Here is a 22,693-nt window from a genome sequence, read left to right as displayed (position 1 = left end):
GTCGGCCCGAGACTATAGTAGAAGACACTTGCCCAAGTTGCCACGCAGTGGGACTGAACCCGGAACCATGTGGCTGGTAGACAAGCTACTTACCACACAGCCACTCCTCCGGCTGATTCTTTATTTTAACAACTTCGAAAACGTTAAATGTAAAGTTGATTCTGACAGGATTAAAACTCAGAATGTAGTGAACCGGAACGAATACCGTAAAACGTGTGTGTGTGTGCCCCTACCACCACCAACGACGATACAACGATTCTGCCAGCTCACCTTTGAATTAGCCAGTACTGAAAAAAATATATAAGTGAATCATTATTTAAACTAGTTAGACGGAAACTGAAAGAAGCCCGTCGTGTGTGTGTGTGTATTTGTCGCCTCTCCCACCGCTTGACAACCGGTGCTGGTCTTTTTACACTCACGTAACTTAACGGTCCGGCAAAACAGATGGCTAGAATAAGTATTGGATTTGAGACATTCAGCTAAAAAAATCTTCAAGGCAAAACCTTAGCATGGCTTTTTTTTTTAAAACATTGAATGACTATGTAGGGTCCAAGTGAGTAAAATAGGAACGAAAGGGATCAAAAACGGTCGAGAAGTACTGATATAATAGCGATCTCCTGTTCTTGGACAGCAAAAGCTGTGGAGGCGTAGTGGCCTAGTGGTTAGGGCAGCGGACTCGCGGTCGAAGGATCGTGGTTTCGATTCCCATGCCAGACATTGTGTGTGTTTATTGAGCGAAAATACCTAAAGCTCCGCGACGCTCGAGCAGTGGGTGGTGGCGAGCCCTGTTGTACTCTTTCGCCCCAACTTTCTCTCACTCTTTCTTCCTGTTTCTTGTCCCCGACTTCCTACGCAACCACTGAGCCTGGATGCGCATTCACCCATCCGTCGATGCTCTCGGTGTCGGAGGTTGACCTGCGTTTTCTTCTGCGGGTCCTACGAATAGCAAAGGACCACGTTTCGGACTTCTCCCACTAATGGGACGAAGACCGCTTCGCTCAACGAGCAAACAACAAAAGCTTAGGCTTCTAGGGAAGATGTATTTCTCGCAAGTCTAAGGGAAGCAACTCCTCCTGTCAACGACTTTTATATCTTCTCAGCATGTGTATCCATGCGTAACCTTTTTGTTTGTTTGATGGCTATTTCTCATCTAATCTCCGTTTATGTAGATCCGTCCAGCTATCCTTGGTTCATATGGAACAGCTGTGTGGCTAACCACTTCTTTTTTAACGATTCAGATAGTATTAAGTGGCGGGATTCTGGTATAAGCACTCCACATAACCCCTCATAACTTATGTTTGGGTATTTCCAGAATATTTTGGCGAATTTCTGTTAAGCATTCAAACGATTATGCAAAAAAAAAAAAGTGTGATTTAAGGGTGATTTAGCTGTTATTTTTAATACATCCCATGACCACCTGATTCCTTCCTCGTTTCTTTGTTACTCCGACAAGTATTAATCTCTTCCAATATTTTTATCCTTATAAACACATTTAATGGTCCATTACTCTTTACTCTTTTACTGGTTTCAGTCATTTGACTGTGGCCATGCTGGAGCACCGCCTTTAGTCGAGCATATCAATCCCAGGACTTATTCTTTGTACGCCTAGTACTTATTCTAGTGGTCTCTTTTGCCGAACGGCTAAGTTACGTGGACATAAACACACTAGCATTGGTCGTCAAACGATGTTGGGGGGGGGCATAGACACACACACACACACACACACACACACACACATATATATATATATATATATATATATATATACATACGACAGGCTTCTTTCAGTTTCCGTCTAAAAACATCCACTCACAAGGATTTGGTTGGTCCAAGGCTATAGTAGAAGACACTTGCCCAAGGTGCCACGCAGTGGGACTGAACCCGGAATCATGTAGTTCGTAAGCAAGCTACTTACCACACAGCAACTCCTAAGCTGATATTTAAGCTAAAAAATTCGGACTGTCCGTATTTCAAGCTCTGACTTAAGAAAAAAAAATTCGAAAACAGGTGCAAATTTTAGGATTTATGAAGTGGTGGTTTAAAGAATTCAAAGAAAATATTTTTTTTTTTCATAATCGTTTACTTATTGCAACGATCTTCTGCGTAGATAATAAAAAAACAATAATAATTATAAAAGTGTTTCTATGCATTTATCCACAGAATATAAACAATTTTAACTTATGTATCAATGGTAAAAGTTCTAGGGGAATCACTTAATGCCAGTATAACTGACTCCCACGTCCACACACACACATACCGGCTCATTGGCACACGTTTTTTCTATTTTTCATTACGAATACAATAATACAACTTTGCATCATGATGTTATCAATAAATTGAATATTTGTTTAGTAAAAACTATAATGACATTCGGAAAATAGTATTATGAAAAGAAATAGATTTTGAAAGTTGGGGAAACACTTTCCGGAGAATATTCCTTAGAACTGAAGTGGAACTTATTTAATAAAGAAACTTATTTCCTTCCGCACCGTAATTAGCGAAACTGACGCAGTGATTAAACAAAGTTATTCCGTATTTCAATAATTCTTGAAATCTAAATATAATTTTATGAAAATGACTGATAAAATTAATATCTAAAACAGTAATTAAATTAAGGTACTACTAGCGAACAGTGGTCCTGGTGCGCGCGCGCGTACTCTCGCATCCGCGCTAGCTAGTCATGACTAGTCGATCCTTACTTTGTGTTTTTGTTTTATTTACTTTGTTTAAAAAATTATTTATTTTGTGTTTTATTTACTTTGCTAGGTAATCGTGGTAGGATCGACTAGTCACGACTAGCTAGCGCGAGTGCGCGAACCGGGACCACTGTTCGCTAGTAGTAACCTTAAATTAAATAAACAAAAGTTCTATTACTTTTTATTTCCAAATTAAACATAATTAATTACTTTTTAGTCGAAGTGATTATTGTACCGGAAGTTCGGTCTTTTTCGCCGGCAACGTGATTCAAGGAAAAGAATTCCTAAAATTAATATTTATTCAAATAATCAACACCAACTGAGTCCTACAAATTCTAAAGTTTATTTCCTTTTTCTTTTTTATTAAATAAAAATAAACAATCATTGCAATAAGTTTTTCATTTGCAAATGAGAAAGCCGTAGCGGAAGTGTAGTGCGAGCCTACAGTCCAGTGGCTTCGTGTTGATCACGATGTCGGACTTGCAGCAGTCGTTGTTGTCTTACATCGAAGACAAAGATTCCGTGGATACATTACACCTGGCTCAGGAATGGAATGTGGACCACCAGAAAATCGTCGGAGTTGTCAAAAGCTTGCAGGCCCTTGGAGAGGTTGACATATTGCTTATATTATATTATATTATATTATATATTCACAGTTAATTGATTTGGTTCTGAGATGAAATGATGATGCAATAGTATTATACTCTTTTACGTGTTTCGGTCATTTGATGTGCGGCCATGCTGGAGCACCGCCTTTGGTCGATCGAGCAAATCGACCCCGGTACTTATTCTTTTTTGTAAGCCCAGTACTTTATTTTATCGGCCTCTTTTGCCGAACCGCTAAGTGACGGGGACGTAAACACACCAGCATCGGTTGTCAAGCAATGCTAGGGGGACAAACACAGACACACAAACATACACGCATATATATCTCTATATATATACACATATATACGACAGGCTTCTTTCAGTTTCCGTGTACCAAATCCACTCACAAGGCTTTGGTCGGCCCGGGGCTATAGTAGAAGACACTTGCCCAAGGTGCCACGCGGTGAGACTGAACCCGGCACCATGTAGTTGGTAAGCAAGCTACTTACCACACAGTCACTTCTGCGCCTATGTTTCTATGGCTTACATGAGGAGAGAGGGTCGGTATCCAGGCTCCTTTGATAATAATAATAATGAAATTATTGTATGCAGTGCTCAGGTGCACCACAACTTGTCAAAAGTGCGTATAGAGTACATGCAGTAATGTACAATTATCTGGAAAGCGAACAGTGTATGATTCAGGTACATGCTTGTGTGTGTGTATGGAGGGGAGAAAATCAGGTGTAGTGTTGGCGAATCTCAGGAAGCATGGAAGTTTTGAAGGATGCAGTACTCCGACAACTAACGACTGATGCCGGCAGTTTGTTCCATACTTCAGCAACTCTCAGCGTGAAAAAATGTTTCCGAAAGTCATGGGAGCTGTGCTGTTTTCTGACTTTGTAAATATGTCCACGGGTGTTAGACAGGTGGAGTTTGAAAAGGTGCTCAGAGTTAGGGTTAGTGTTGTCTTCCGAGACTGGTTGGAGGGAAGACAGAGGGGATACTCAAATCGAAAACTTGACCTGAATGTTAGCTATAAGCCGGGTGGTGAGGTTAAGCCGGTTATCACGTCTACTTACAACCCAAGTTGGCGACAACGGGATTTGAACTCGGCAGAGCTGGAGCAAATACCGCAATACGTCTCGTCCGATGCTCAGACAATTCTGTCTGTCCATTATCCAAGGTTTATTACTTTATTTAGGTACTACTAGCGAACAGTGGTCCCGGTGCGCGCACTCGCGCATCCGCGCTAGCTAGTCGTAAGTAGTCGATCCTACAACGACTTTAACTAAGTAAATAAATTATTTTTATAAACAAACTTAGGGTTAGAGTTACGGTTATCGACTACTTACGCCTAGCTACACCTAATTTTTTAACCCTAAACCTAACCCTAACCTTAGTTTGTTTATAAAAATAATTTATTTACATAGTTTAAAAAATTATTTAGGATCGACTACTTACGACTAGCTATAGTGCGTGTGCACAAACCGGGACCACTGTTCGCTAGTAGTACTGAACAGCCCGGACAGACGAAAGAATACACGTCCAGACGGAATGCGTCGCATGGCACTATAGCAAGGCGTGGGTTCTGTATACGTAGAACGGTAATTGTTAAGCTTATGCCTCCTATAGGTTCCACTAATTAAGCTTAGCCGAATCTCATTATGGCATAAATTCTCTTTAACTAAGCCAGATCCCTGGCTAGGGATTAATAAATAAAGGGTACTACTAGCGAACAGTGGTCCCGGTTTGCGCACACGCGCTAGCTAGTCGTAAGTAGTCGATCCTAAATAAGTTTTTCGGTTTTTCTGTATTTCAAACAACGGTATTTTTTGATCGCATTTCCGACACACCCCGTTCCTTTCCCATAAGGTATGGGACTGGATGACAGCTGTTCCAAAACTGCACCGGTGTCTCTACTATTCTTCTTTATAATTGTGTAAAACATGAACATCACACAGTCACATCCCCTCTCCGGCATTGTGTTTCTTTATGAATTATTTTTTGGGTGATCCTTCGGTATAAGTACCGAAAGTGGCTTTGTTTACATTTCTGAAGATAACAGAAACCTTTTCTCCCCCCCCCCCAACCCTACTTCCCCCTATATATATATATATATATATATATATATATAAAAACTTTCTTGAAATGTATCCGGTACCTATACCGAAGTTATGCCATTTTTTGTACTTATCATCTGTCTGGCTCCCTAGAAGAATCAGATCTAGTTAATTTAACGGGTTTTATGTATATAAACATAAAACAGGTTTAACTGGGCACTACTTAAATACTGGTCCCTATGCATCTACGCAACGATGGTTTTACAGTGCACACTCGTTAGGGTTTTAGGGGTTAGGGTTATGTAGATGCGTCGGGACCTCTGTATTTAAGTAGTACCCTTGTTAGCTGGCAAAGAAAACGTACGGCGCAGAAACAACCAGTTTATCAAGTCACTGATATTAATTTACATGGCGTTAATTATTATTGTCGACTTCTGCTAATGTATATATTCCTGTTCTACATAAAATGAAATAGTTTGATTTTAATGTAATTTAGTTGATATTGCGGTGCTCCTTTAATCAGATTTTTTTTACTGCGCACAATGGTTAGGGTTAGGTGGTTTGGACTCGCTTTACCCTCGCCCATTTTATGATGTGATATTTCCCGTTCAGGCACAAAATTTGACATAATCTCTATATATAAAACTGTAGTTGTGTGAGTGTCTGTCCCCTTCGATTTAGATTCCTAACTACTCCCACATTTTGCGGTGCAGTTTAACCAAATTCGGGTATCTTATAGTCGTGATTCATATCGAGCCCGTCTGACTATTAGCGCGCGTCTACGATTTTAAAAATAATTTAACATCATTTTTTATTCCATTTTAATGCATAATTTTTCGTGTGTCGATGGCGGCGGAGTTGGCGTCCATGGTCACACCTGCACCTGTTTGCTTCTCCCCTTCTTCCCTCCCTTGTGAAGCTGTGGGGAAGGGAGTGTAAGGAAATCAACGTCGTAAAGCGTTGTCAAGGAGACCAGCGTTCTTTTAGAACAACGACTTCATGGCTTGAAGACACCAAAACAGAAATGGCTAAGAAAGCCCGAATAGGCATCTATAAGGGAAGTAACTCTCTAAAAATGCTTATATAGTTATTTCCCTTACAAAACCGAGCAACGCCGGGTGATACTTTCCTATAATAGTATATATTAGTTATAAACTGACTTTTAAGAAAAAGATTGTGAAACGGTCTTCTTACAATTCGCAGACGATGTTGTCGGGCCTCTTGTATCATTAATAATATCTGACTGGTAAAAGTAAGTTATTGTCTGACATGTTTGGAGGAGAACTTCCTTGGTGCAATCATGGTCATTCATGACCGAAGGGGATTTTTACCCTTACTCTTTTATACGATGGGCCTAATAGTTTCAGCTACAAAATTCACATACAATTCATTGGTTGTCCCAGGGAATTCAGTACAAGGTACAAGTCACTTAGCCAAGATGATATGTTGTGAAACTGGTCCCGAAACCACTTGGCTATGAAATCATCATCATCGTTTAACGTCTGTTTTCCGTGCTAGCATGGATTGGATGGTTCGACCGGGGTCTGGGAAGCCAGGAGGCTGCACAAGGCTCCAGTCTGATCTGGCAGTGTTTCTACAGCTGGATGCCCTTCCTAACGCCAACCACTCTGTGAGTGTAGTGGGTGCTTTTTACGTGCCACTGGCACAGGTGCCAGGGGAGGCTGGCAGCGGCCACGATCGGTTGGTGCTTTTTATGTGCCACCAGCACAGAAGCCAGTCAAGGCAGCGCTGGCATGGATTTCTTAACTATAAAACCATGCCTGGATCTAAATAAATACACACACATCTGTTTATAGACCTGCCAAAAGCATATCATATTCCAAAAATAAAAATGAACAATTCGTTTTCTGCTATTGTGTGCCATAGATGACAAAGAACAGTGATAGGTGAGGCATTGTGAACCCACCCAACCCATGCAGGGACAGAAAGCCCAAATGTAAAGCAATATAATATAATATATTATATAATATTAATCGAAGGACATACTAAGTATATCTATTTGCTGGAAATAACAGTCAAAACTCTTATTTAAATCACCAATATACACTGATAATAACTATAGAAATCAACCGTCTGAAGGCAAACAGGCTAAGACAATCTCTCAGCATACATTCAAGTATTTGATTAATATTAATCCTTCAACTATATATATGTAGAGTGCCAAAGATCCCAGCAATGCCATCATGCTTCAGGACCAGTTACTGCAACAGCCTGGGTTTCAAGGGCCCACAGCTTTTTAATATTCTCCCAAAGAGTCTGTGGAACTTGCACAAAGTAGATTTAGGGTTTTTTAAATCAAAGCTGGACCTCTTCCTGCCGAGAGTCCCAGATGAACCTACCTCACGGCAAGAGGTGTAAGTGGGGGTAGCTGTGCCACATATTAGAGGAGGCTCTTAGTAATAACAGTATAGCACAAAACGGCGGTGCATCAGCATGGCCGCAGCTCTGAGCTGAGACTAGGAAAAAGGATATATAACTCTATATATATAAACGGCAAAATGTCTGTGTGTGTGTGTCCTTTATACAAATCCACAATTTTTCAGTTAGAGGGATTGCACTTTCTATGGTCATTCAAAACTGTCCAAGAGTGGTCGTGCACATCTTTACATTTCCCCAGTGACCCCACAAAGCCATTAAAAAATCAATAGAAGTGACTTTTTTGTGAATTTTCTATCCAAAACCCAATCAAAATGCCCGAAACTTGATACGCCAATTGAATGCCAGCTAGCTGTATGTGATTGGTTGGAGATTTGGACAGTACTCGCATGTATGTGCGCACGCACGCAGCTGTATATGCATGCACTAGCACTATAACCCAGCAACGCTGGGTCATAGTGCTAGACTCTCTCTATATATGTGTGTGTGTGTGTGTGTAAGTATATGTTTTGTATAAATAATGCATTGTTTCATTTTCTTTTCCTTTTGCTTGCAGATCATCAATGTCGAACAGAAAAGCGGCAAGAAACTTGAACTGACTGAAGAAGGGCAAACAATCTGTAATTCTGGAAGTTATGAAGCTTTGATATATAATTCAATTCCTGAAGATGGAATTCTTCAGTCGGAAATTATGGTAAGTTGTTAGGCAATACTGCTAGCAGATGGTCTGACAAGATTTGCTGGGTTAGAGGACCAATTATTGCTCCAGTGTCTTAATTTTGAAATTGTTTCTACAGCTGGATGCCTTGCCTAATGCTGACCCCTTTACGGAGTGTACTGGATGCATTTTATCCTGGCACCAGCACTGTAGGTGTTGCTTTGTCCTCAGTACAACTAAACAATCTTCTCAACGTTATATTGTCTCTCTTTGGTATCATCATCATTGTTTAACGTCTGCTTTCCATGCTAGCATGGGTTGGACGGTTTGACTGAGACACTTTATTTCACATTGCTCCAGTGCACTCAGCTGGCAAAATTGGGTAGTACCTGTATTTCCAGTAAAGTGATGTTGATGATGGTGACAGTGATGATGATGATGATGATGGTGACTGATGATGCTGTCGATGTAAATTGTGAGATGAAGAGGAGGAGGAGGAAGAAGATTAGGAAGATATTAATTTTCTACGATTTTTGTTATTTCAGAAAAATGTGCCCAATGCTAAAATTGGTTTCAACAAAGCCATGTCTGCTGGTTGGATTAGAATCGACAAAACTGCTGAGGGTGGACCAAGAATTTACAAGAAGGTAAAGTATTTTGTCTCCCTCAAATAATATTCAGGGGAATGAAAGGCGGCAAGCTGGCAGAATCGTTAGCATGCCGGGCAAAATGCTTAGCACCATTTCATCCGTCTTCACATTCTGAGTTCAAATTCCGCCAAGGTGAACTTTGCTTCTCATCCTTTTGGGGTCAAATAAATAAGTACCAGCTGAGTATGGGGATTGATGTAATCAACTTACCCCTTCCCCTGAAATTGTTGGCCTTGTGCCAAAATTTGTAACTAATATTCTTTTCTACAAGGCCTGAAATTTTTAGGGAAGGGGGCCAGTCTATTAGATCGACCCTAGTACACAACTGGTACTTAATTTATTGATTCTAAAAGGATGAAAGGCAAAGTCGACCTTGGCAGAATTTGAAACCAATATTCTTTTCTACTCTAGGCACAATGCCTGAAAGTTTTAGGGAAGTGGGGGCCAGTCGATTAGATCGACCCTGGTACACAACTGGTACTTAATTTATTGATTCCAAAAGGATGAAAGGCAAAGTCGACCTTGGCAGAATTTGAAACCAATATTATTTAAGGAATCATGTTAGGCTCTTACTTGTTTCTGGTGGGGCAAAGTGTTTTGTGTATAAAATAGAATTAATAAACTATCAATGGTATATTATAAGGCTGGCAGCTTGCAGAGATGGTTAGCATGTCGGACAAAATGCTTGGTGGCATTTCTTCCAAAGTTTTACATTCTGAGTTTAAATCTTGTCATGGGTAGCTTTGCCTTTTGTCTCTTCGGAATGAATAAAACAAAGCAGCAGTCAAGTCCTAGAAAATGCCATGTATCTCCAAGCAATTTTTCAGGCCCTCATCATCATCATCGTTTAACGTCCGTTCTCCATGCTAGCATGGGTTGGACAGTTCGACCGGGGATCTGGGAAGCCAGAAGGCTGCACCAGGCTCCAGTCTTATCTGGCAATGTTTCTACAGCTGGATGCCCTTCCTAACGCCAATCACTCTGTGAGTGTAGTGGGTGCTTTTTACGTGCCACCTGCACAGGTGCCAGGCGAGGCTGGCAACGGCCACGTTCGGATTGGTGTATTTTACGTGCCACCGACACGCCCTGTTTATGCATTATATATGTACTGTCTTTGTGTCTGTGTTTTGTCCCCTACCACACTTCACTACTGTTGTTGGTGTGTTTACATCCTTATAGCTTTGCGGATCAGTAAAATAAGTACCAGGCTTAATATTAAAAAAAAAATAGGGTACTGGGGTTGATTCGTTCAGCTAAGATTCCTCAAGGTGGTGCGCCCAAGCATGACTGACTGCAATCCAATAACTGAAACGAGTAAAAGATAATTACCTGTATGTTGTCTCTTGTTATTTTCTTCAGGTGGAGATAATTGAAGACAAAGTTCAAGAAACACTGAAGCAGCTTCACAGTCTGTCACTCACTGATCTACCTGATGCACAATGTAAAGATTTCAAGAAAAGAAAGTTGATTGTAGAAAGGTGAGAGGCTACACCTATCAAACCCCCAATCCGGCAGAAAGGATAATTGTTGTTGTTGTTGAGTGAGAGAGCAATGCATACCATCAAAGTGACACTTTATTATTATCATCATCATCATTATCATTATTATTTGAGGTCAGAACCAAAATTGAGGTCGATCAACATCAATGGAAATTGCGGCTCTGGTTAAGCGAACCATCCGATCGTGGCCGTTGCTGGCGCCGCCCCGTCTGGCCTCCGTGCCAGTGGCACGTAAAAGCACCATCCATTCGTGTCCATTGCCAGCCTCGCCTGGCCCCTGTGCCGGTGGCACGTAAAAGCTCCATCCATTCGTGTCTGTTGCCAGCCTCGCCTGGCCCCCGTGCCAGTGGCACGTAAAAGCACCATCCATTCGTGGCCGTTTGCCAGCTCCGTCTGGCACCTGTGCGGGTGGCACGTAAAAAGCACCCACTACACTCACGGAGTGGTTGGCGTTAGGAAGGGCATCCAGCCGTAGAAACACTGCCAGATCAGACTGGGCCTGATGCGGCCTTCTGGCTTCACAGACCCCAGTAGAACCGTCCAACCCATGCTAGCATGGAAAGCGGACGCTAAACGATGATGATGATGATGATGATTATTGCTTAGGGTTGACTTAATGTTAAACATCAACAGTAACTCTATCACACCTGTAATGTTGTTTTGTTTTTGTATTATCTTCCAGCAAAGTAAACAGCTTCATTATATCAAAAGGACCAAATTTTACGCTGAAGATTAGTAAACCTGAAATTGACTTAACACCTGAGATGATTGCCAGGTAAGAAATATAGTTGTTATACATGTTAACCCTTAAGTATTTAAACCGTTCATATCTATCCAGCCCAGGTATTTTACTGGTTTTATAGTCAAACCAACCAGATCCAACCTCTCACACCTACCCTACAATGTCATTTTAAAGATAAACAATCACATCATTGAAACCACAAAGCTATGTGATAGTGCATGATTAACACTGGATTAACATGATTTTTGTCCTTGAGAAGCAACTGTTATTTTCTATTTACTTACCCCTAGAAAGTATGAAAATGGCTAATATTTCCTTCAAATTTTGCTTTTGTTACAATATTTATTCAAGCCCCAAAGAATCCCTCTCAACATGTGCCTATGATGCTCCTCAACTACTCCTGCTCATGATCAGAGATGCACATATTGTCAGCCACTAAGCGACATGCTCGAGTGGTTATGGTCAAGCAACCGACTAGCAAATCTGTGCTATTGAGCAGAATATTTGCTATAATGATATTTCTGCTTCAGCAACTCAGTGCTGAATCTGTCTGAAATGTAATGGAAAACAGGTCAGTTTCAAGGCATTGATGTCCAGGTCACAACAGCAAAATTTGAAGGGAATAGTAGTCATTTCCTTTGATTTCTGGGCAGAAACAAATAGGAAATAACACTTTCTGACAAAAGACAAAAAACATAAAAATTTTGTTTCACACTGTAATTCAAAACATTGGGAATAAATAAGCATTACATTTAATTCCCAACCACATCAGCAACCCAATGTCACATGGCCCAACCACATTTGATAGAGACCGTGTCCTTAATGTGACCGTGCTTACCCTGACACTTCATGCAGAATTGTTTTCATTTGGGAGCTGAGTTGTCCTCACAATGGTCACATGCTGTTTACATGTTTTCAAGCACTTCCTTGCTGATCCCCCACCCTTACGACATCATTTCTTTCATGTAGATTTCTCTCATGTGGTGCTGCTGAGCACGCCCATGGGCTCAATTTATCACATAGATGTAGTTCCTATGTCTACTGATTGTTCAGCATGGTAGAAGCAGCACTGGCAGCCACAAAGAGAGTATATCCACTAAGAGCTTTTTGGTGCATTAAAAAATCACATGTTGCCACTCACTTTTCTATGACAAGGTTCGGGTCTGGAATCTTCCGAACACTTAGTCAAATTAGCCCTTCATTTACTCCACAAATGTTTTGTTGTCACTGCCGCACTTCCTTGTATCACATGTTTCAACTTAACTGTACCATATATACAAACAATGCCATTTAAATCCTGAGCAATGCCAGGTATGTATATATATGTATATATATATGAATATATATTAGAAGGTTTGGAGATGATGTACAGGTATTTTATATTAGAAGAAATGAGGTAACAAGAAATTCGGATGGTTTTATATTTACAGATATTTATTTGTATATTACATGTTTTTATATATCATTATATATATGTTGTTTCTTACTGTTGCCCCCCAACCAGTGGTTCATGGAAAACCTTCCAGTTCAAACCTTACAATTTCAATGCCATGGGTGTGTTACCACCATCTGGACACCTCCACCCTCTGTTGAAAGTCAGGGCTCAGTATATGAAAATTTTCTTGGAGATGGGGTAAGTGATTCATTTTGCCATATTTTTCCTAACATGTTCGTGTATTATATTATTATATATATATAACAAATGTTATTTAATGAGATACATCTTGTCACCTGAAGAGGTGAATCTACACCAACGGATACACCTAAACCAGATGTTCAGTATCCCACCATTAAGGAATCGATATGCAAGATAGGTCGAAACAATTGTAGAGATCAATAAACAATCTCGTATCTTCCATCTTCCTCATTAATTATATATATAACAAAGTAAAATTGCAAGGTACCACACAAGTGAAAATATATCTATAATATAAATTGGACATTGGCAATCATTGTATTCTTTCTTGTCTTGAGGTTCACAGCCAAACGACTGGGTGGATTTGCATGAAAAATGGCATATGTGGAGACGGGTGCATAGATTGAAATGCAGTTTGTATTTTTTTCCTAACCCCCATACTTACTGAGAAAATCGATTAAAACTTTTTTAATGGAATTTCCCTCTATATATATCATCATCATCATCATTTAACGTCTGCTTTCCATGCTAGTATGGGTTGGACGAATTTGACTGAGGGCTGGCAAACCAGATGGCTGCACCAGGCTCCAATCTTGATCAGGCAGAGTTTCTACAGCTGGATGCCCTTCCTTACGTCAACCACTCCGAGAGTGTAGTGGGTGCTTTGTACGTGCCACCGGCACAGGGGCCAGTCAGGCAGTACTGGCAATGACCTCGTTCATCATGTGTATGTATATTTATATATATACATACATCATGTGTATGTATGTATGTATATATATATATATACATACACCGGGATGGCCATGAGTTGCTTTACCCATTTCTTTATTATTAAAAATTGGGTAAAGCAACTTACAGCCATCCCCTGTATACACACACACACACATGCAAAGGCTGTGAGTTGGCAGAATCATTAGCACACTTGGTGAAATTCCTTGCAGTATTTTATTTGTTCCTTACGTTCTGAGTTCAAATCCTGCTGAGGTCGACTTTACTTTTCTGTGGTATAATTTCCACTGAAGTACCTAGAATATTGAATGAAAAATGTATATGCAGAATTTTTTTTTTTTCAGATTTTCAGAAATGGCTACTAATAACTTTGTTGAAAGTAGTTTCTGGAACTTTGATGCCCTTTTCCAACCTCAGCAACATCCTGCTCGTGATGCTCACGACACCTTCTTCATATCAGGTAAAATGGCTTCGTTTTCACACCTGCCCTCCCTGTGCACTTTCGCATGTGAATAGTTCTTGCTTGTTATTTTTGTGTTGCTCAGTCAACCTACTTTAACCCTTTAGCATTGTGGTTCTCAGCCCCCTTTTTTTTTAATCTGTGGACCCTTTCCTCATAATCATCACCTAATATCCATTCTCCATGTAGATATAGGTTGGATGGTTTGACTGGAGATGCTAAGCTCAGGGAGCTACACCAATCTCCATGTCAGTTTTGGCTTGGTTTCTACAGCTGGATGCTCTTCCTGATGCCAACCACTCCATAGAGTGTACTATGTGTCATTTATGTGCCTTTTATGCGTCACCAGCACTGGCTATGGTCACACTTTCACCTTGATTCCTGTTTTACTTACAGCCATTCAATGTCTAAAATTTCCTATTTTATGATTAAACTAGCACTATGACCCAGCAATGCCAGGTCATAGTGCTAGTGCATTCATATACAGCTACATGCATGCGCAAATACACGCGAGTACTGTTCAAATCTTCAACCAATCACATACAGCTAGCTGGCATTCAATTGGCGTATCAAGTTTCGGACATTTTGATTGGGTTTTGGATAGAAAATTCACAAAAAAGTCACTTCTATTGATTTTTTTTAATGGCTTTGCAGGGGTGACTGGGGAAATGTAAAGATGTGTATGACCACCCTTGGATGGTTTTGAATGATCATAGAAAGTGCGAGCCCTCTAACTGAAAAATTGTGGATTTGTATAAAGGACACACACACAGACATTTTGCCGTTTATATATAGAGAGATATTATTAGGAATTGTGTAAAAAAATTTTTAAGTAGTTTGTGTATTGTATTTATTGTGCATAAATTTATCAGCAAAATCTTATATGGACCCCAGTTGAGAACTGCTACTTTAGCATTTAAACCAGCCAGAGCAGTCCAGATCCAGCCTCTTGCACCTACCCTACAAAGTCATTCTAAAAACGAGCAATCACATCATCAGAATCTCAAAGTGACAAGATATTTCATGGTTAATTAATAACGATGTGAATTAATAAGCTTTTCATTTGACAGAGAAATCTGAGTGGTAAAGGATGAAGTCTACAAATCGTATACAAGCTGTTCATAAAAATATATTTACGAACTTTACAAATATTTATGAATATATGGATCTTTTCGGTTTGAACGGCAGTTTTTTAAAATAATTTCCACGTAACTGAACACTTTTAAACTTCGTATACTCGTAGAATGTGTTTATAAAACATTTTTTCTTTTGGCTTTATTGAGAAAATTCTACAGTTTGTAAGATATTTGTTGTTTTTTTTCTTCAATTTCTGCAATTTCAACCAATCAATGACGTCTATTGAAGTGAAAACATTCTGTGCCATATGAATATGTCCCTCGTTTAAGAAACAGATTGGGTTTATTTACATTTGTGAAGAAAAAGATACCCTTTCCCCCACCCCTAACCCTAATCCTAAAACAGATTGAAATGCAATAGATCGATACTAGGGTCATAATTATGTGTGACAATTTCATATGACACCGCTAGAAAAAAACTGCTGTTCAAACCGAAAAGATCCGAATATATTTGTGTGTGTGTCTGTGCTTGTCTCCCCACCATTGCTTGACAACTGATGTTGGTGTGTTTATGTCCCTGTAACTTAGTGGTTTAGCAAAAGAGACTGATAGAATAAGTACTAGACTTACAAAGAATAAGTACTGGGGTCAGTTTGTTCTACTAAAGGTAGTGCTCCAGCATGGTCGCTGTCAAATGACTGAAACAAGTAAAAGACTAAATGTGTATTTATGTTTTCGTTTGATTTTCAGACCCCATGAATGCACATGAGTTCCCTGAAGACTATTTGGAACGGGTGAAGACTGTTCATTCAGAAGGGGGTTATGGATCTCAGGGGTGAGTATATATTTTCCTCATCTTTGGCTCTGACATCATACCTGTCATGAGATTTCTTTATTGTTGTTGCTGCTGTTTGCTTGTTTGTTTGTTGAACAAATCGGTCTTCATCCCAGAGCTCGCAAGATTGCGCCTCTGTAGTGGGAGAAGTCCGAAATGAGGTCCTTTGCTATTCGTAAGACCCGCAGAAGAGAAAGCAGGTCAACCCCCGACACCGAGAGCATCAATGGATGGATGAATGCGCATCCAGGCTCAGCGGTTGCATAGGAAGTCGGGGACAAGAAACAGGAAGAAAGAGTGAGAGAAAGTTGGAACGAAAGGGTACAACAGGAGTCGCCACCACCCCCTGCCGGAGCCTTGTGGAGCTTTAGGTGTTTTCGCTCAATAAACACACACAGCGCCCGGTCTGGGAATCGAAGCCGTGATCCTCCGACTGTTAGTCCGCTGCCCTAACCACTGGGCCATTGCACCTCCACTTGCTGTTGCTGCTTTTGTTGACGAAATCTTTAGAGCATCTAAAAAAATTCCTCGCAATATTTGTTCCAGCTCTCTACTTTCTGGGTTCAATGTTTTTTTGCTGAGGCCAACTTTGTCTTTTGTCTTTGATAAAATAAAGTACCAATCAAACATCGGGGTTGAAGGCATCAACTAAAATCCTCCCTTCAAAACTACTCACCTAGTTAGCGCCAAAATTTAAAACCTTTCTCTGCTGTGGCAAAAGAGGCTGTGTGGTGGACCCGTCTGAAAGGTTTGAAGACAGGCACATTCCTAATTGGTCAAGCCCTCATCAAGTCCTTCAAATATCATTTGAAGGGGAAGGTGGGGGTAGAGAGGGAGAATTTCGAAGAATTTCTCTTTTATTCTGTTAATTACCAAATATTAATTGGGTACCATTTCAGGTATAGATATAACTGGAAGATAGAAGAAGCTCAGAAAAATATAATGAGGACCCACACAACGGCTGTGAGTGCCAGGATGTTGTATAAGTTGGCACAAGAGGTAAGTGTTTAGATTGCTTGCATACATACACTCAGACGGACGTTTCTAACCAGAGTATCTATATCTTATTTTACTTGGGCCCTTTTTTCCCCAAGGACCTTAAGCCAGCAAAACCTTGTCTTTGACATTCTTGACTCTCGGTTGTCTTTTCGTTTTCCCTGTAGTTGGATTTGTACTTTTTCAACTCTTTGGGGTGGAGGGCAGTATCCTGCCTTCAGCTATTTTTAGGGTCTCCTTTCTTCCACATCCCTTGCAGGTTCATATATTTCCCTGAGAAAAAGGCCTTCCTCTCTCAGATTTTGCTAGTTTGGGATTGTCATCAATGCTTCTGTAACTCTGCTTTTGTTTAGGTAGGGTTGTTGGCCCTATGCAAACCCATTTTTACCCCTGGGAAGAGATGATCCATATTAGTCTGTCCTCTATCCTTTGACCTGTCCAACATAAGAGACCCTGTAAGGAGTTTGAGTTATACTGTAGTATTTTGTTTAGGTAGGGTTGTTGGCCCTATGCAAACCCATTTTTACCCCTGGGAAGAGGTGGTCCATATTAGTCTGTCCTCTATCCTTTGACCTGTCCAGCATAAGAGACCCTGTCAGGAGTTTGTACTCTGCTGGCATGGCTCCTAGGGTCACTGAGGCGTACAAGCCACCATACCAAAACAAGGACTGGAATTTGTGGTCCCTATCTTCACCTTAATATTAACAAAATGTTTTGATTTTCTTGATGTCATTTGGAGTGGTTTGCCTCTGCAGGTTTATCTATCACCTTCTATGATGCTGTGCTATGTGGAATGATGCCTGGGTTGAAGTGGTATGAGCTCTGAGGAGCAGAGGCCATTACTGTAGTGTTCATGATAGAAAAGGCAAGGAGAGAGAGGAGACAGCATATTTGTAGACCAGAGGCTGAAGCATATTTCTATATATAAACCAAGCAGTGGTTGAGTGGTTCTTTTCTGGAGATGAACTAGGGTTTTTGATCCTGGTTAGGGACAAATTGGTAGAAGCTGGTTGGTGAGTGTGGTACATACTTCCTTACTTGTACCTGTGGCAACATTCACCCTGGGTGGGTTGAGTCGGCTTCTTCTACCACCCTCGAGGCATCTCGAACCATGGCAGCCCGCGCATGATGGTCCTGCGCCAGTTCACTGGAGATAGCGAGCCAGTCACGGTTCCATCAGCACAGGCCAATGTTGCTATTGTATTCGCCATTGAGAATTCATGGAAGAAGTTTTGTGGGAATATGTGGATTTCACAAGCGGTCCCCAACAATCCCGCATGTGGAGACATCCGGTTTGCCGCATGTTGTCCGCAATCGCAGGGACAGAACAACCAAGGAGCCGCCGGTTGCCGAAACAGACACTCCGAGGATTTTCACCAGAGCCCTGTCTGCCGGGTTGTGGCCCTAATACCACTCGGTATCAGACCAATCCGCCTTGGGTGGCCCTACCAGGAACCAAAGTTCTCGACGGCAGAGCTCTGACACTACCCGTTGCCAGCGTCCCCAACACGGTGAGGAGGGGATGGACTTAGGGGACACTGTGGTACATAGAGTCTCTGTTAACATTGTGGACTGCTTCCTCTGGAGATGCAGCTTAAGAAAATATAGCCAGACTCAGTCATCTCCTACCTTGAATCCCCACAACCATTGCTTCTCAGAAACGGAAACTTGTATTTTTTTTTTCTTTCTTTTGTTACAGAAACCTTTCAAACCAGCCAAGTATTTCTCTATTGACCGTGTGTTCCGAAATGAGACCCTTGATGCAACACATCTTGCTGAATTCCATCAGATAGAAGGGGTTGTTATTGATTACAACCTGACTTTAGGGGATCTCATGGGAGTCATACATAAATTCTTCAGCAAACTGGGTAAGTACCCTCTTTTCTTTTTGTAAGTAGTACGACATGGGGACTTGATCAAATGATTAAGAAGACTATTTAACCATCTAGATTCTGGGTTCTCACCCAGCAAATCCTTTGTTGTTTCTCGGTTGAGTTTTTACTCTTTTGTAAACATTTAAAGGCAGTTATCTAGCATGGTCCCAGCCTTTAGCTGGCAACGATCACGCTCAGATGGTACTATCTCAGTACCATCTGACATTGATAAATATATTTTCTGTATTAAAATCCTAAATCTATCCATTTGTCTGGTTTTTGTGACCCTTGTTCATTTCTTAGTTGAGCTTTTTTCACATTTTCACATTCTGAGGTTATTCTTTTTTTCTACAATGTTCTTTCAACAGGAATGACCAAGTTACGTTTCAAACCAGCCTATAATCCTTACACAGAACCTAGTATGGAGATATTCAGTTATCATGAAGGTAAGTAGAATGATCTCAAACACATACAAACTCTCTCACTCATTTCCAATAATAGTCTTAGTCAGACATGGGTAATTTTTTTCAAGAAGTGGTTCACATGATACATGGTTGATCATCAGTTGGGCTGCACTAACATTCTAAGTAATAGAAAGTCTCAGGATTAAAATCTAAGAAAAAGGCCCAGGGAAGTGGGTCAGTCATGTCATTAGATCAGAACTCTAAGCATTAAAATTTTATACGAATGATGTTATATGAATTGCAGTTTAGTTATCTTTCTTTATCTGTTTACAGGACTTAAAAAATGGGTAGAAATTGGTAATTCTGGTGTTTTCCGACCTGAAATGTTACTACCGATGGGTTTACCGGAGAATGTATCGGCTATTGCATGGGGTTTGTCCTTAGAAAGGTTGGTAAACTATTTCTCTCTTTCTTCTCTCTTTCCTTCTTCCTCTCTCTCTCATCTCTTCATCTTTGCTCCAATCCTCCACTTTCCCATCTCCTCCCCTTCCATCTCCTTTTCTTGTCCTATCTCCTCTGACTCCTTAATCTCTCTATCTCTGTCTCTCTCTCTCTCTCTGTCGTTCATTTCTTTCATTTTTTTTCATCCTGTTTTTTCTTCCATACCGGTATGGGTTAGACAAAGCATCTTAAGGTTGTATTCTTGTGGCTGGATGCCTTTCCTGATGCCAACCCTTGTATGGTTTTTGAAGTAAGGTACTTAGTCATACATCTTTGCACGTTACATTGTTACCAGAAATCATGTCGATGAGAAGCAAGCATTTTAACCAGACAGCCATACTTCCACCTAGGTGTGTGTCTGTGCATGTGTGTGTGTGTGTGTGTGTGTATATATATATATCATCATCATCATTTAATGTCCACTTTCCATGCTAGCATAGGTTGGACGGTTCAACCAGGGTCTGGGAAGCCAGGAGGCTGCACCGGGTTCCAGTCTGATCCGGCAGTGTTTTTACAGCTGGATGCCCTTCTTAATGCCAACCACTCCATGGGTGTAGTGGGTGCTTTTTACGTGCCAGGGGAGGCTGGCAGCGGCCACATTCGGATGGTGCTAGCACGAAAAACGGACGTTAAACGATGATGATGATGATGTATGTATCTCCTTGTCCTGACTGGGTGTGTTTGTTGTAAATAAATGTCATTCATATCCAATATTTTGTGAAAAGATGTCTGTAAGCAAGATAATATTGCCATGGGGCAATACTACCTTGCTTAGACACTTGTAATGGTTGGCCACGAGAGAGGCATCTGGCTGTTGAAATATCTGCTTTGCTTCTGTAAACCCTATCTGGGTGAATATCTCTCTATATATAAACGGCAGTTTGTCTGTGTGTCTGTTAGGTTGTACCCTCACCCTGACCACGGCTTTCAACCGATTCTGATGAAACTTGACACACACATAGCCCAATGTCATAATTCAAAACTAACGCAGCAAAAATTTTGAAAAGTTCCCCCAGTTCTGAAAAAAAATCGATAAATTCGACATGGGGTCGAGAATCAGAAACACAAACCACAGATTGTCTAGGGGACGCAACTCGACCTTTTTAACTAAAAAAAAAATTTACCATCATTTTTTTTCCATTTTTTGGCTATAACTCTCTAAAAATGCTTTATAGTTATTTCCCTTACAAACCCGAGCAACGCCGGGCGATACTGCTAGTTAAAAATAATTCTGAAATCGATGATGAATCACTATAATATATACTAACACGGTAAAAGAAAATATGGAATGTTTTAGGTTTTTAATATAAATTTATTAATCTCCTTTGAAAACCATGGGATTAACTTAATATTTTATTGTTTTCTCGTTTACAGACCAACCATGATTCTTTATGGTATAGACAACATCCGAGATTTGATAGGACCAAAGATTAACCTACAGATGATTTACAATAATCCCATTTGTCGTGTCGGAATTTAACCAAGCTATCCTCCACATTTACCTGCTATACCTACCTGCTTCTCTTCCTCGAGACATTTTAGCAATATTTCACTAACAAGGGGTTGTTTAATATGTAATTTATATAAATTCTTGCGATATCTAATAAATCAAGAGTTAACGTGTTCCTGTGTACTCATGGAAAATTTACAGGTGATGTTCGTTCTCTTTTATAGTTAATTACTGCTACAAACTGCATTAGAAAGGATTCATTTAATAAATTTCATACATATATATATATAGATATATAATAATAATATTAGGGAGTATAGCTGCAAACTTACAGGGAAAAATTCGATGAAGTATTAAATCAAATTTCACAGTATAAATATATAAAATATGAATTAGAGATAAAACCATTATTAGGCAACTCAAACAGTGATAGACATAAACCAATACATAAATAACAAATAACATATATATATAATTAATATAATATATAATACAAAAAAAATTATATATATATATTATATATTAATTATATTTATATTATTTGTTATTTATGTATTGGTTTATGTCTGTCACTGTTTGAGTTGCATAATAGTAGTTTTATCTCTAATTCATATTTTATATATATATATATGTATGTATGCACACAGATATATATATATATGTATATATACATACACATGTAGCTGTGTATGTATGTGTACATATATGAGTTATTCCCTAGTGTTCAGTTATTGTTTCTTCATAATATTTGGTGGGAACAGAAATTTGAATTTGAAATTAAGGAATGAAGGGAAAGAGGTATAGAATTCACTTATTTCATTTTCCAAGGAATTTAAAGGAAATGGGAAATTATGCCATGAACTTCATTAGCTTACATCTCCAATAAGATGCAATGCACTGCAGCCTATAGCTGAAACAGCTGTTAGGTAACAAAGTTCATTGCATGATTTCTTGTTCCCTTGTCATTTATTTAATTTCATACTTGACTGTTCTATCCTTGACTGACACTTTGTTCTGAAACATATATATATTAACTTCTAACACCAGGTTATTATTACCACTTTGCTCAGGTCTTTTGTCTCCTCGTGACATACGAATTTATTCAAATATGTCTACGTTACTAGAAACACTACCGCAATTTTGATTTTAAATTTATACCCCCCTTGTTAGTGTTGACCAACAACCTAGATGTGAGCCACCATCTCTGCAATGTTGTGATTGATATTGGCATCATGTTGTTATATATTTGAATTAAAAACTTTATTATAAAACTACTCGATTTAAAATGTGTTTTTTTTGCTATTGCATAAAGGAAATTTTTCAACTTAATTATCTAAAGCTGTCTGGCCTTTGTGCTGGTGGCACATAAGACACCATTTGAGTGTGATCGTTACCAGCATCGCCTTACTGGCACCTGTGCCGGTGGCATGTGTAAAAGA

General features: G+C 39.9%; 1 protein-coding gene across 1 annotated transcript; it reads left to right on the top strand.

The window, feature by feature from the left end:
• The first annotated feature begins 3,127 nt into the window (after positions 1–3,127).
• On the top strand, positions 3,128–21,588 carry LOC115223441 (phenylalanine--tRNA ligase alpha subunit). Its single transcript, XM_029793995.2, has 13 exons — positions 3,128–3,305; positions 8,298–8,435; positions 8,945–9,046; positions 10,409–10,527; positions 11,231–11,323; positions 12,795–12,923; positions 14,003–14,118; positions 15,945–16,029; positions 16,929–17,028; positions 18,725–18,893; positions 19,268–19,345; positions 19,637–19,751; positions 21,179–21,588. Exons 1-13 carry the CDS (start codon positions 3,168–3,170, stop codon positions 21,282–21,284), a joined length of 1,488 nt encoding a protein of 495 aa, XP_029649855.1. The 5' UTR covers positions 3,128–3,167; the 3' UTR covers positions 21,285–21,588.
• Positions 21,589–22,693: the final 1,105 nt, after the last annotated feature.

Source organism: Octopus sinensis, linkage group LG23 (assembly GCF_006345805.1).
Source record: "Octopus sinensis linkage group LG23, ASM634580v1, whole genome shotgun sequence".
Classification (NCBI taxonomy): domain Eukaryota; kingdom Metazoa; phylum Mollusca; class Cephalopoda; order Octopoda; family Octopodidae; genus Octopus; species Octopus sinensis.
The sequence above is the reverse complement of the archived record's forward strand: the minus strand, read 5'-3'. Positions and strand labels throughout refer to the sequence as shown.